Source organism: Mustela lutreola, chromosome 8 (genome assembly GCF_030435805.1).
Source record: "Mustela lutreola isolate mMusLut2 chromosome 8, mMusLut2.pri, whole genome shotgun sequence".
Lineage (NCBI taxonomy): Eukaryota > Metazoa > Chordata > Mammalia > Carnivora > Mustelidae > Mustela > Mustela lutreola.
Window position 1 is genome coordinate 23,891,851 of NC_081297.1, and position 14,660 is coordinate 23,906,510.

At 42.3% G+C, this 14,660-nt stretch overlaps 1 protein-coding gene across 1 annotated transcript in view; it reads left to right on the top strand.

Annotated features, from left to right (window-relative positions):
* The first annotated feature begins 220 nt into the window (after positions 1-220).
* Positions 221-14,660, top strand: part of CUBN (cubilin) — a 258,475-nt gene continuing 244,035 nt past the window's right edge. The window contains exons 1-8 of the mRNA XM_059184039.1: positions 221-429; positions 827-956; positions 1,851-1,946; positions 2,514-2,552; positions 5,147-5,248; positions 5,921-6,024; positions 11,982-12,108; positions 13,074-13,236. Of these exons, the coding sequence (XP_059040022.1) occupies positions 317-429; positions 827-956; positions 1,851-1,946; positions 2,514-2,552; positions 5,147-5,248; positions 5,921-6,024; positions 11,982-12,108; positions 13,074-13,236 (874 nt within the window). The 5' untranslated portion in view covers positions 221-316. The remainder of the gene's footprint in view (positions 430-826; positions 957-1,850; positions 1,947-2,513; positions 2,553-5,146; positions 5,249-5,920; positions 6,025-11,981; positions 12,109-13,073; positions 13,237-14,660) is intronic.

Consider the following 14,660-nt stretch of genomic DNA (forward strand, 5'->3'; position numbering starts at 1 on the left):
AAGGATTGTTTTAGTGGATGTTTCCAAAGCAGTTTGTCACTATTTCAAAGGTCAGACAGATAATGATTAAGTTGTGCATCACTTAAAGGTAGATTTTGACCTCTTAGAAGTTGAATAGTACTGAAGATCTAAGATCATTTACATCCCTTGGGAAGGAAAAAATAACATAGCCTTCTAGGGCAAAGAAGAGAGAACTGAAAAGTTGCAGGATATTTCACAGGCCAAAGTACATCTGCCTGATTTGCTGTCTCTCAAATCCCACACTCGGCTGGAGTGCTTCCCTCTTCCTGACAACGGAGGAGGGTTGCTGAGGAATATGTCCTCATCTTTTCTTTGGGGTTTGGTGATTTTGTTGACATTTGCTGAATCAAATGGTGAAACTGGAGAACTTGAGCTGCAGAGACCAAAGAGAAGTACTGAGCTCCAACAGTAAGTAGACACCTGGGTTACTGCTGCTGAGGGTCCAGGGCAGGTGGTCATCAGTTTCCACAAATAGCTGGAGAAGCAAAGGTGTAGTTTTTCTTCAAGAAAACAAGGATGTTAAAGATAAGTAGGGAAAAGTATGTAGACTGATGTATGGGATTATCTTCTTCCACCTGAGTTATTCACTGGCCATTTTGCAAATCAGGCAAGTATGCGATTACTAGAAGCCATCTCTAGGGAATCTGCAGAGAAAAAGGGGCGGAGAAGCAGGGAGAATCTGGTTGAGTTGACCACAGAGTGAAAGTGAACGCAGAGAATCCCTCATGAGTTTCTCTCATGAGGAACGTTGTTTAAAAATTACACATGCTAATTATGGATGCATCCTTTGGTTTGATTTATATAGGCCTCGGATGGCTGCAGAGAGGGGAAATTTAGTGTTTCTTGCTGGGTCTGCTCAAAACATTGAATTCAGAACTGGATCGCTGGGAAAGATCAAATTAAATGGGGAAGATCTTGGTGAATGTTTACATCAGGTAATACAATGGAAATATATCTAAGTAATTTTGTATAACTGTATATAGTCATTTAATTCAAGAGGTCTATATGAATCTTAAATCTTTAGCCCAAGGAGCGTAACCGGAGGTGAGGTAAGTCCTCTGAAGAACAATGCCGTTGGACTAACGATGGGCAGAACGAGGAATTCTAGTGGGATATGGCTCGTAGTGGGGGTTTATGTCCTCTTCTCCATCTAATCCAGAGGAGGCCCCCAGGGTTGTCCTGGGGCTCCTGCACCAAGAGGAGCAAGGAAAGAAAGGGACCAGAGAAAGGTTTGGGTGTGACCAGTTGACTAGTGCCAGAGAAGAGAACTGGTCAATTATTCTCCTGTCTCCCTGAGTGTTTTCAGTGTCCGTTAGTGACTATATCACACTGGTGTGTCAGTCATAATGTTAGAAGCTACGATTATTTAGAGCTTCCCAGGGACTATCCAGTGTGCCCCGCCCATCGAACCCCCACAACCGTCCTATGAGTTTGACATTATTGTCACCCCGTTTGTAAGGGAGGTAAAGGAAACGTGAAGCAGTGCAGCAGCTCACCCAAGGACACCCAGGAAATGGCCGGGGCAGGACCTGAAATCCAAGCAGCTCACTCCAAGCCAGGCCTCTTTACAAGCATGCCAACGGTTATGAGAAAAAAATGCCAACAGAAAGTTTCTTGATGTGTTGTTACTGAAAATGGCAAATAGAATTATTCCATGGCTGTTTTAGATGTTTATTATGCATGGTAATGTGTTGATTTTTACAATAATGGGCAAGATATTGGTGCTTAAAATAGAACAGTACTCGACTTTTTAAAAAATTTTTTTATCTATATCATACATATGACTTTTCCACTAGCCTTCACCCCCTCCTTTTTCCTTTTGATATTAGATACAGAAAAACAAAGATGATATCACAGATTTAAAAAGGACCTCAGTCGGTCTGCCTCAAAATATTTCCAATCAAATACATCAACTTAATTCTAAGGTAAGACTGACATCCTCATCTGTGTGAAAGCACAGACGGGTTTTCTTAATTCAACTTTGTGAGTAAGCATTTGCAGAAGACACACTAGCTTTTCGTCCACTTTGAAATTCAGCATTGTCATTATGGACTTTTTGGTTAGATGACATAAGTCCAATAGGGGACGCAGAGGTAGTGATGAGCAGAAGGTTGGGATTCTGTAACAAGAGCTTATTGCCTAAGTCGGTCTTGCCCACATTCTGACTGAACCTTCTTATTGGCAAAGTGGATGACTGACTGTCTTTATGAAAATTCCCAGAGTCGCTGTCTGCAGAGAAGCAATGAGTCAACTTGTCAATGGGTTGTACTTCCTTTTTTAAAAAAATGCCTCAAAAAAAAAAAAATCTCTATGATGGAAGAGAGTAGGAGGGAAGGGAAACCTGGAGGGAGGAGAAACGGAGGAAGGAAAAAGCAATAAAAAAGCAATCAAGAGACAGTGTGAGTCCGCAGCAGAGGGGGTTAGGAAAATATGCCAAAGGACAATATCACATGTGAAATGCTAACTGATGCTTTCTCTTCTCTACAACTTAGCTTGTGGATCTGGAGAGAAAATTTCAAAACTTACAGCAGGTAGGTCCCATAGCTACTACTTGTCTGACATCTTTCACTGAGAATACAATAGAATCATTGATGGGGCTGGCATTCTTATCTTCAGGTAGATGGATGATTCGTATCGAGAACTTTGCTGTTTCCCATAATCTAATTCTCAGCACAGTTTATGCTTCCCCAGATACAGTTGAGGAACCTGAGTGTCAGATAAAGTAACCAGCCCCAGGTCACTGGGCATGTGAAGTATGTGGACTAAATCTGTCAGTGAGTGACCTCAGTCACTAGCTGATTCTGGCATCTAGGACTGAGTATTGAAAGGCCATGCATCAGGGTGCCTGGGTGGCTCAGTCAGTAAAGCTGACTTGATTTTGGTTCAGGTCATGATCTCAGGATGCTGGGATCGAGCCCCATGTGAAATCTGTGCTCAGTGGGGAGTCTACTTGAGGATTATTTCCCTCTCCCATTTCTAAAATAAAACACTAAATCTTAAAAAAAGAAAAGAAAAGTCATGTATCTTCTACAACATTAAACTCAGAGGCTGGGAGTAGTCATAAAATATTTCTTTCTTTAAAATTTATTTATTTATTTATTTACTGACATGCAACAGAGAGAGAGAGAGAGACAGAGAGAGCACGAGCAGGGGGAGCAGCTGGCAGAGGGAGAGAGAGAAGCAGGCTCCTTGTTGAGCAAGGAGCCTGATGTGGGGCTCGATCCCGGGACCCTGGGATCATGACCTGAAGACAGAAACATAACTACAAAATATTTCAAAATTCCTTAAGAGTACATTTGTTGGTAATTAAATTTGAGCAGTTTCTTAGATCTTAGACCTTCCATCACTTTGTAAGTACATGCTTATAAACTTGTCCTTGTAATGTTAGACTTCTCATCCGTTTTGAAGTTGGCCAATGTTTTTTGCAATTTTCATGGAAGCTATAACCTTTTACCCAAAGAAATGCACAGAATGTCCCCATATTAAAGTTTTCAAATAAAAGTTAAGGGATTCCAGGTTAAGAACCCCTGTTCTCAAATTCTGGATCTGTTGTGTTTATGCTTCAAGTGTGGTCCTCTATTTTGGTGTTTTAAACTTGGTGAGAAAGGTCATCTATGTAGGCCTTTTCCTGAATTTGATAATAAATTGCTCCTCAGCTTTTATCTTTTTTAGGGAGTAGTTGAATGAATGAAAATGAGCAAGGCTTCATACCTTTGGAGCAAGGCACAGTACTGTGTCTTCCAATCTCCTAGTATGCTTCATTATTGCTACTGAAGGTCAAAAGCTGGAGGCCACGGTCAGATGACCCCAGACGCCCCCATCCCCATCCCTCAGGAAGAATTTTTTAATGATTTTGGATATAAGTATCTTTTATGAATTCCAAGGGCTCTCTGGTACTATAGCCACGGTCTGTTCCCCAATGTCTTCCTCCTGATTGCTTACTGATTCCGTTTCCTACTGGGTCTCCATAGGCTTTCAAGTTTTAAAGCACCAGACAATGTTGCTTTTGTGTGCCAGAGAACTTTCTGAGGGGTTTGTGGTTAGTTTCTGTAATTGTGTCATCTGATGAACAGGACTGTTTGTGGTACTAGGGCACAGGGATGGATAGGATCATAGAAGAAACAGAGTCCAGAAATAGACCCCCACAGGAGTTTTCACCTTGTTTTTGACAAAGGAGGAGAGAGATGGGTTTGGCAATAAATGGTGCTTAGTCAGTTAGTTGGCTATTCTCAGACTTGTTTCATCTGTAAAATGGAGGGAACAGACATGACTTTCTCTGTGAGTCATTGGATATTTAAAAAAAAGAAAAGAAAAAGAATGTAATGAATAATTCATCTTTCTTTTAATTTTAATTTTTTAAAAATTTTATTTTTTATCTCTTTTTAAATTTTTAAAACAGAATTAGACTACATTTAGGTGAGGTTAATAAAATAGCTTTTCTTGCATAATCGCTTGTCTTCTCTAAAGAAGTTTTCTGCCCCCAAAGGCATTAGAAAGCTTATGAGATTGGAGCTAGTAGCTGACATATGGTAAGATTCTCCAGGTTGTGTAGACAAAGGCAGGTCTGTTCGCGACTCTGGTCCGAAAGCAGTCACGGGAGCACAGGAGTGGAGGTTGTCATCTAAGCCCACATCTCAAACAAAGGGACTCACTTGGAGCAAAAAGAGTTCTGTCATCTTAACCCACAGCAAGATGATCAGATTTCAAATGCTTATCTGGAGGTACCGAAGAGAAGAACACCAAAAGAACCGGAGTTCCCATTTTGTTTTCTCAGTACCACGGGGATGTCCATTATTATTCCCAACCTGACATCTTCACTCTTGTCCACCAGCATCCATCTCTCTGGTGAACAGTGCTTTCCAAAGAATAGCATGGTTATCTTCTCCCCTTGTGTCTCATCCCGTAGTGAAGGAAAATATGTAGGAATGACCATGTGAAACACTCAGTTTCTTCCACGAGGGAGTTGATTTGAAGAACTTCAGTAAGTGACTTAACGTCTGGAGGAGGACTCACCCCTGACTGGGAGTAAAATGTAGTTTCACAGGTGCCCCTCCCCGAACCATGCCTGTCTGTGCTGCTTGCTGCAAGTACGAAGGTCTTGCTGACTGGCCTGTCTTTGTTTCAGACAGTTGAAAGAAAGGTGTGCAGCAGCAATCCCTGCCAAAATGGGGGGACCTGCCTCAATCTCCACGATTCCTTTTATTGTATCTGTCCCTCCCAGTGGAAGGTAAGTCACTTGGTCTTTGGTTAAAAATGACAGCGAGTCAGCATCAGTGGTTCCTCTGGAATTCAGACATGTTTAATTCTCCGTCCAAAGTTTCTAGGATTCTGTGGTCTCCCGAATCAGGATGAAGGACACCATGTATCCCCAAATCCAAACAGTGCCACGCACGACTGCCTAACCCACTGAACACCAAGCCATCTTAAGCAGGGGTTCACTTGACTGCGTAACTACATGGAAAGGCATGATATTTAGGCCAGTGTCCGTTTCAGTCATTCAGCACTGAAAGTCCTAAATGCAACTTGCCGTAGCCATGTAAATTTTCTTGCCCTTTTCTCTGAATGGTGAAAATGTTCCTGACGTGTGCATTAAAGAAAAAAGAACTAAGCGACTATTCTCAGGCATAGCCTGATAGTAACATGAGGATTAATTAGTGGAAGGATTCTTCTTGTACGATTGTCTTGCTTTTACCAAGAGCTCTTTGGCTCCTGCAGGCCAAATCTGAGTTCAAGAGGAAGGATAACGGGATAGTAGTGTTACTATTAATGTGATTGTATCTCGCCCGAGTGAAGACTGCTTTACCGCGCATATATAAATCCTTAAGGGTATCATAGGAATATAGGCCCCAGATACATCTGTGACCCGTGGTACCTGACTTTGTTCTTGACACGACTGCAGGGTCCTCTGTGCTCAGTTGATGTGAATGAATGTGAGCTTTACTCGGGAACCCCCCTGGGCTGCCAGAATGGAGCCACATGTGAAAATACAGCAGGGAGTTACAGGTAATGTGTCTCTTTTCTTTCCTTTTCTCTCCTCCCCTCTTTTTTTCTTTCTTTCCTTCCTCCCTAGCTTCTTTTCTTTTCTTCTTCTTCTCCTCCTTCCCTTTTGAAGTTTTTGAAGGACTAAAACATCCCATAGACAGGAGCATCCATGATTAATTATCAGTATTACCAGCAACCGGCACTCCCTGGAAAAATATATGGCTCTTATTTAATGACATGGAGCTATTTGTTTAGAGGAAGAAAAGCTTGTGCATCCTCAACTCTTACCCCATGAAGAAAAGTCTTTCTCTGGAGTCCCTGAGGAACAGGAAGAAGGCCCCGGTGGCTGCCACGGGGAGAAGGGAGGGCATGGGACTGTAGCGTTAGTGGGAGTCAGAGCGCTGCAGGGGCTGCTGGTGAAGCGCCTCAAGCAGAAGACGGCCTGCCGCACCCACTCATGAGAGAAGTGGGCTGACAGCTTTAGTATGGATGTCTTCACTCAAGCGCTATGGAAATGTTAACCAGAACAAGATGAGAAGCTAAACTGAGGTTTTCTCCACATAGTTAACACTCCCTGCCTTTCCTCAATTCGCGGTGAGGCCCCTTACCCCAATCATCAGGGAACTCCTGTCCCCTCCTGACTTGCTGGGTGAGATGGCGCGTCCCGGGTCCTCCTGCTCAGCTCAGGCCCCACCTTCTGCAGGAAAACGTCCCTTCCCTTACGAAGCTGATTTAGGCATCCCAATACCTACTGGGATGCAATCAAACTGGAAGAGTGCTGGTAATTAAAGCTATAGTAGCTGACACATCAGCTTTTAAAATAATCAAGTCAGGGGCGCCTGGGTGGCTCAGTCTGTTAAGCCTCCGACTCTTGGTTTTGAACTCAGGTCATGATCTCAAGGTCATGAGACCGCCCTCTTTGTCAGGCTCCACGCTCTGCATGGAGTCTGCTTGACCTTCTCTCTCTCCCTTTGCTCCTTCATCCACTCCTGCTCTCTCTCTCTTAAATAAATAAATCTTAAAAAAAAAAAAAAATCAAGTCCGGAAATTTATGGCAGATCAACATCAATCCTACTTTTGTATAGTTCCTTAAAATCACTTAAAAAAAACCCACTTTAGACATTGTCTTTCCCCATTTTTTGGTTTGTCTCCTATTTTCTGAGATTATTAAAAAGTAAAAAAGTTGTTTCCGTTATAACATGAACAATTTCTTTCAACAGGGATATAATCTCACTGGAGTAGAGAGAAATTACTTGCTTTCTAACTCATGTCTCTGCTATCTTGTTCTCTCATTCCCTTGTAACAATATCCATTCTATTCTTTCCTGCAAAACTGAGTGCAGTAATTTTGTCATTTCCTTGTCATCTGTTAACACACTGTTTTCTCAGAAAGCAGTCACAATCCTTCTCTTTTTCATATAATTGATCCTCTTATTCTTTTGATCTGATCTTAAAAACTTTTGCTCACTCCAAGTCACAAAGTGAATTCATTCAAACTTCTGATAGAGATTTTCACAAGCTTCATCATTTTGCGAAACCCAAATCAATCACCCCCGACTTAAATTAAGTATTATGTTATTGAAGAGACGTTTGCTTCCAGGACTTTATTTCTAATTTTAATGAACTCCCTGATCCCTGCCTGCTTTTATGAGCATTCAAGCTTGAGCTAGATTCAAAATGCAGGTCTAATCTTTCATTCCCTTGAAAGCATTATCTCCTGATCTCTGTTTATGGGCACTTATCAATGGGAATTGCTGCTCTGAGATACTGGAGGAAAATGACTCCTAGCGCCAACACGTTCCTGCCTTCCTGATATCGAGGAATATCCTGCAGATTACATTTCACTCCTGGTCTTCTTTTATCATCACTGTCCTCTGGGGTCTTGCCGGCCAACCGAATAACAAAGATGTGCAGCAAGTGGGATAGGTCCCAAAGATCCAGCCAAAATTGATTTTTCTCCACCCGCCCCCCCCCCAACACATTATTTTTAGTCCTGCAAAAAGGAAAAGAAAAAAATATAACTATTTGCTGCATGTCAGAGATTAGAGTTCTTTTCTCCAGGTATAATCTGAGAGAGAAAGAGAAAGAGAGAACTTATTTTTATTTGTTGGGAGCTGCCTAAAAGGCAGATTCAACTTTGTATGAGCAATATTGAATTCTCTTTTGTATCTTCCTGTAAACACACACACACACACACCCCAAGGACTCATTGTGCTGACTCTAGAAATGGTTTTGGTTTCTAGTCTGTGTCCTTCATAGATTTGCTAGAGGACAGTGAAGAAGGAACATTTAAATCTGTGGGGTTTTTTTTTTCCCCCTCTTGATACAAGGATAGTTTATGAAACCCCATGAATTCCAATTGATACCAATGAACTAAATACTCAAATCCAGGCATTTGATGGAGACTTTTTGGAGGAATAACAGAAAATAGAAAAAGATACATGGGAATAAGGCTAAATGCTTGCACTGTGGAATCAGTATAACGAAACAGAGACCATTTAGACACTCTGTGTTCTATTAATTATGTGAGATTAAATGCCCGTTAATCAGTAGCTTCCCTGAGGCTCGAAACCCCTTCAGGAAACTTCTACGGACATCTGCTAAAGGAAAAATGAGCCACTGTTGAATGATCTGGATCTGCAGAAATGTGGTCACAACAAAGGGTTTGCTCTGGGTTTGGGGCCTCCTTTAGCCTCTAACTCTTGGAATCTGTTTACTTAGGAAGACAAAGGAGTCTTTAGTTAAAGGGATTAATAATTCCTAATTAATAAAGACCTTTGAGAGATAAAGCACTCTGCAGATACTAATTAATTGGAAGCACTATTTTATAGGAAACTTTCTGGTAAAAACTTTTTTTTTTTTAGTAATGAAACTAGAGCAAAGAGAACATTGTCTGTTTCCCCTGATTCCTGTGCCTGAAGGTCTTGTCCCTTACTGCTTCACATAGCCAGCACATAAGATTTTGCCACTTCCTGATGCTGTTGTTGCCTCTTTATTCTGAAGAATTGATGTATATTGTTCTCCTGCTTACTTTGGATTTAAGACAGACCTTGGAATGCAAATTTGCCATATAGATGGCATATATCATATACTTTGGGCTCAGATCTAGAAGGCTTTCTAGGAAAAAAAAATTGAGTTTGTTGTTTGTTTGTTTTCTCCAAGAGCACAATGTGGGTTCGCCTATTTTATTTTATTTCTTTCCACTATCATCACCGATGGGTTTTAAAACATGCAGAGGTTAAGTGACGAGGATAGTCTGGTTTTGGCTCACTGGTAGTTAGGTATTAAGCTTATTACCCGTTTCAGTTAGTCAGTTATGTTAATATTGAACCATGGACTCTAACATAAGTTAAATTATGACTGTGAAAGTGTATTTGACCTCTTTTCAATTGCCAAATGCACTTGCAGTGTTTTTGAACACTGGAAAGCCCAGCTTTGTTCTGTCAGAACCAAACCAGAAATCATTATGAAGGTGATTTTTGCAGAGAAGTGTATAATCCATCACTCTTTTTCTTTAAAGGACCTATCCAGATGATTTGAGAATATATTTTGCATGCAAACACTGTTAGGTTAAGAAGACACATTAAACTGAGAAGTCTTCAGGGCACCTGATTGGTTCAGTTGGAGGAACATGTGGCTCTTCGTCTTGGGGTGGGTAGAAGAACATCGGTGCAAAAGTAACACAGACCTAGGTTTTAATTCATCTTCTGCCAATTCTTAATCCTGTGGCCTTGGGTAATGTGAGTCTTGCCAGTAAAATGGAATTAATACTTGTCTTTGAGGATCATAGCAAGGAAGCTCGTGCTATACTTGGCTGCCTTCCTCCCTCTGTTTCTCACATTAAGCTACATTTAAACAAAAGAAGTATACTTTGTAGTTCTTTAGAGAAAAATATAGGAAGAAAATTCACTCATCTCAGAAGGAGAAGGAGGAGAGAGCTAGATAGGCTTTAACTGCAGGTCTAGGAACCAGAGTCTCCTCTCAAATCTCAAGTCATTTTCCGATAAATCACTAAGTAAAGCACTTAATGCTAAGATTAAACACAATTTCCTGAGCACTTCCTACTGGAAAACGTCTTGAGACCCCAAGGTGAAAATAGTGCTCATGGATTGGCACTATTATTTTACGGAAATGGAGGCAGAGGGAGTTATTACATTGTCTAAGGCGAACAGTTACTAGGTAATATCAGGATTTAAACCCAGGCAGTCTTGTCCCACGGGATCTTGAATACTCAGATCTCTTTTATAGGTTCAGAAACCTAGTGAAGTTGGTTTGGGGGAAGTGGTAGAAAAAAGATACACTTGTTACAAGGAAGCCACCTGGGTCAAATGCTCAAATATGTATATGAAACAGTATAGAGTTCTATAGTCTCCAAGAGTATAATGAAATATCCTAAAAGAATATTCTGCATCAGGATAGGAGAGTAAAGAGGAAAGGGACAAGGGTATGAGAGGGAAAGTATGGAAATAGAGAGATGAGAAGAAGATAAACAATTATGGGTAGGGAATGAATAATTGAAAAAATTTTTAAAGTTTAATCATCTATTGCCATTAGTCTATGACCTTGTCTTCATGAGAAAGGCAACCTTGGAATGATCATGTATGTAATTTATGAACAGATTTTACACAATTATATATTGGTGTTAAAAATTGCAACAGGACATAATTAAACCAAAAAAGTATTTGTTTATCTGAAATTCCAATGTGACTGGATATCTTGTGTCTTCATTTGCCATGGCTGGCAGCTCTACATGTAAGTGCCTGAATGATACTCATTTAGTCTTCCTACAGCTCTGGCCACACTCAGTGATCTCTTCTTCCTTAGAACCCATGGAAAGGTGCCACCCTGGCGGTTGTTTCCGGGGCCCTCTGTGGGTACACCCAGTTCCATGCCTGGATCACGGCTCTTGCTCCTTCTCAGACAAGCCAGACTCTTCTCCCACGCTATCATGGGGGATATTCCTCTTCTGACATGAGCTGAGCTCCTTTACCTTATAGAATGGGCCCTTTCCATGACAGTCAGAAAGCAGTTCCTAGCCTTGCAGATCCTGCTTGCTCCTGTCTCTGACCCTTGATCCCGGTGGACAGATGCTTCTGTGAGGGCTAGCGCAGCTCAAGGCAGGCAAATGGTGACCTCTGGCACTGGCTCTCCCCTCCAGCAGAAGTGCTCAAACACGTGAAAATGAATAAGCTTAGGCTCTGTGACCCCTCCACCTCCTTCCCTGCCCTGGTTTGCTCTTCTCATACCTTCCCCATCCCCTCGGAAGCTGCAGCACAAATAGAATACTAACTCAGCAGTTCCAAGGATTGCAATAGTTTAAAACAACTTTACTCATCTGGTTATTATTGAACTGAAATTTTCTCATAACAAAATACTCACCACGAGCTTGGGTATTATGTAAAAGGGCATTTGTCAGTGAAAATGTGGGTATGAAAGAAATGTTACTATGTTAACTGCATCTCTCATGGATAGAAGTAGTGCCCTTTGTAATATGATAATAATTATCGTATTTCCTGAGATGTGGCTATACCATTGCCTATGGGTTATACAATTCCAGGGAACATTTGGGAATGTGCCAGCTCAGTGAAGGTCACCGGTGCTTACCGATGGTCCCATTCAGAGGGACGATGAATGGACTTGATCTCTCCTGTGACTATCCCGAATGAACTCCATCCCCTTTAGTTTATGGATGTCTGACCTTTGAAAGTGCTGTTTGATGACCTGATACCAGAAGAATTTATGGTGGTAGTCGTGCCCAGATAGTAAGCTGTGCCCCTCTCAGACTACATTTGAGAGGTAACACATTTACTCAGTCCACTGCTTGAGCGATTTTCTTCCAAGACTGCAGCCAATAAATCTGGTTTTCTGATTTATGATTCCACATGAATGTCATTGACATACAGTTGGAATTATTATTTTCTTAACTGATGCTAAGAAACAGGCACTTGCCCTGACCTTACACTCTTGTGTAACCAACAGCTGTCTCTGCTCACCTGAGACACACGGCCCCCAGTGTGCGTCCAGATACGATGACTGTGAAGGGGGCTCCAAGGAGCTCTGCGGCCACGGCATCTGTGAGGACCGAGTCCGCGTGCAGGTTGGCCAGGTGAGTCACTCCCAGAAGGTGGGACTCCTCAGAGGGAGTCATGTTTATTCGTTCCTCCTCCCGCATGTCTGTGTATGAGGCCAGCTCTGGCAGAGCTGCAAAGAGGAAGTCAACCTCCGGCTCTAAAGCGGGGCGCAGGTAAGGAAAGAGATGAGAGTTGTCCATAAATAAACAGAAAACTGGGCCCAGAGGCGATAGCATTATAGAAATTGCTACCATTTTTTATTATGGTAGTAATTTATTCATTAATCTGTCCATGAGACATGACCTCATGGCCTTGTGAGTTGTAACAGTGACGAGACACAGGAACACCAAAGACCCACTCTTGCCGGCAACATGCCCTTCTAAGCCGTCTGGATTGTTTCTGGCCCTGCAGACCCTGAGCCACCTCCCTGTGCTCTGGATCTGGGCCGTCTTCCTGGCAACCTTGACTCTGACCTTCAAGATCGCCCAGCACTGGCCCGCTTGGCCTTGTATGAGACCTTTGGGTCTTTATTTTTAGTTCTGGGTTTTTTTTTTTTTTCCTACCCATGTGATGGAAAATGGTTCCCTTCCAGTGACGGTGGGAGGAGGGTGTGGGTAGCAGGGGAAGGAGAGACTTTCAAAAAGGAAACAAACAGAATGGATTTTCCAAGGTCTGTGCCTCCATGGGTGTTTTTCCCCTCTAAAAACACAGCAGGCTGAGTGCATTGACTTTAATTATATTGACTTACAGTTCTTGATTGTGGTTGCACTTTCCCTGGAATCTTTGGGGCAAATTATAGGTTTTCCTTACTCTGAAGTAAAGATGTTTCTCTTTTTGCGTGGTCGGGTCTAAATGCTTAATCATACGGGAAGAAAAAGAGAAGCCACTCCATCAGTTATGGAAACGAATGCTAGAGGGTCAACAGTTGGGGCCTTGGTGAGATTTTCAAAGGCTTTTGTGCTCATTTTCTTGATTGCCTTAACTCTTGTCGTTCTGCCAGCCCAAATACAGCTGCATCTGCGATGCAGGGTGGACGTCCCCGCTGAACAGCTTGGCCTGCGTGCTGGACATAGACGAGTGCAGCCTCCCACAGGCGCCGTGCTCAGCCCTCGCACCGTGCTTCAACACACCAGGCTCTTTCTACTGCGGGGCCTGCCCGACAGGTATGGGGGCTTGTCCACGCTCTGTCAGGCATGGTGCCAGAACAACTTGTCTTCCACGGCTGAAAGCTAAGAAGACCATTCTCAGGAAGCATGTCCTGTTTCACTAACTTCCACCGTGGGCCCATCTTTCTGTGGTAATAACTCAGCCATAGAAATCAGAGGGCCTGAGCCAAATGCGGGGGGCTGGGTCAAGCACCTGCTTGCTGTGGTGGCAGCTGACTGGGACCTGTTCTAGCCCCACCTCCCTTACTAGCCAGATGTTTGCAGACTTGGGCGGATGACTTCACCTCTTAGTGTTGCTGCTAGAGTCCAGTAGTCCTCACCGGTGTGTGTCACTGGGAGACCCTATGGTCTTGCTATCAATAAGGATGTCTGGTTTCATCTCAGACCCACAGAGACTTGAAACTCCAGGTCAGGTCCTGTGCAGAGTCTCTGAAAATGTAGACTCTGGGCTCCGAGGCTGCCTGGGTTTGAGTCTATGCTTCGTGTCTCACTGTAGGAGATTGTCCTCACCCCATCAATGCATATCTGTAGAGCATGCAGGGTGAGCAAAGCACTGTGCCGGGTGCACTGGCGAGCAATTAACCGGACCTCAGAGAGTCCACAAGGCCCCGTGGCACTCCTTGTGAGTTGTCAGAAGGTGGAGCATATAAGAATATAATTATTTTATGGAAACTTTACCAAGACACTGTGCCAGGCAATTTTTAATTCTTGCAACTATGACCAAATCAAGAAATGTTAGGAATTAGTTTTATCCCCACTTTAAAATATAAGACCATGAGGACTGGAGAAGGTAAATGACTTGTCCAAGATCATACAGCTTATATGCAGTCAGGAGTCAGACCTAGGTCTGCTTGACTGTGGATCTGAGCGGGGCTGCTGAATTCTTCGTTGATCTGTCTCATCAAGGAGCCCACACACCTGTTGCTTCATCTAGTGACTTTTGGTTTAGTGACTTTCTTTGTGTTACCTGCTTAGATCTTGTATAATGAGGAAGATATCGAAAAAACACGTGAAGACTTTTTTCCCCTCTCAGTTCTCAGGGGCAAATAAAATTTGCAAATAACCACATTCTTGAAGGTAATTTACTTGTGACAGTCTTTAAAAACTAGAAATCAGAAAAATAAATTATAAGAACTATAGGATTCTTTTACTAATTGTTGGAGGAAAAAAAAAGAGAAACAAAACTTTGTGTTTTTCTGTTAATCATGTTATTTTTTTCCTGCATGTCAAAATAATACATGCTGCTTATAAAATATAAAGAAAGTATAAAAATATGAAAATAAAATGACAGAGAAATGCCCATAGTCTTACCACTCAGAGGGCCATCTTTGACATTGGGGCATGTTTCCTTCCAACTCTCTTCTGTGCATTCTTCACCTGTAAATACGATAATTTCCACAAGTAGATTTTTATTTATTTAT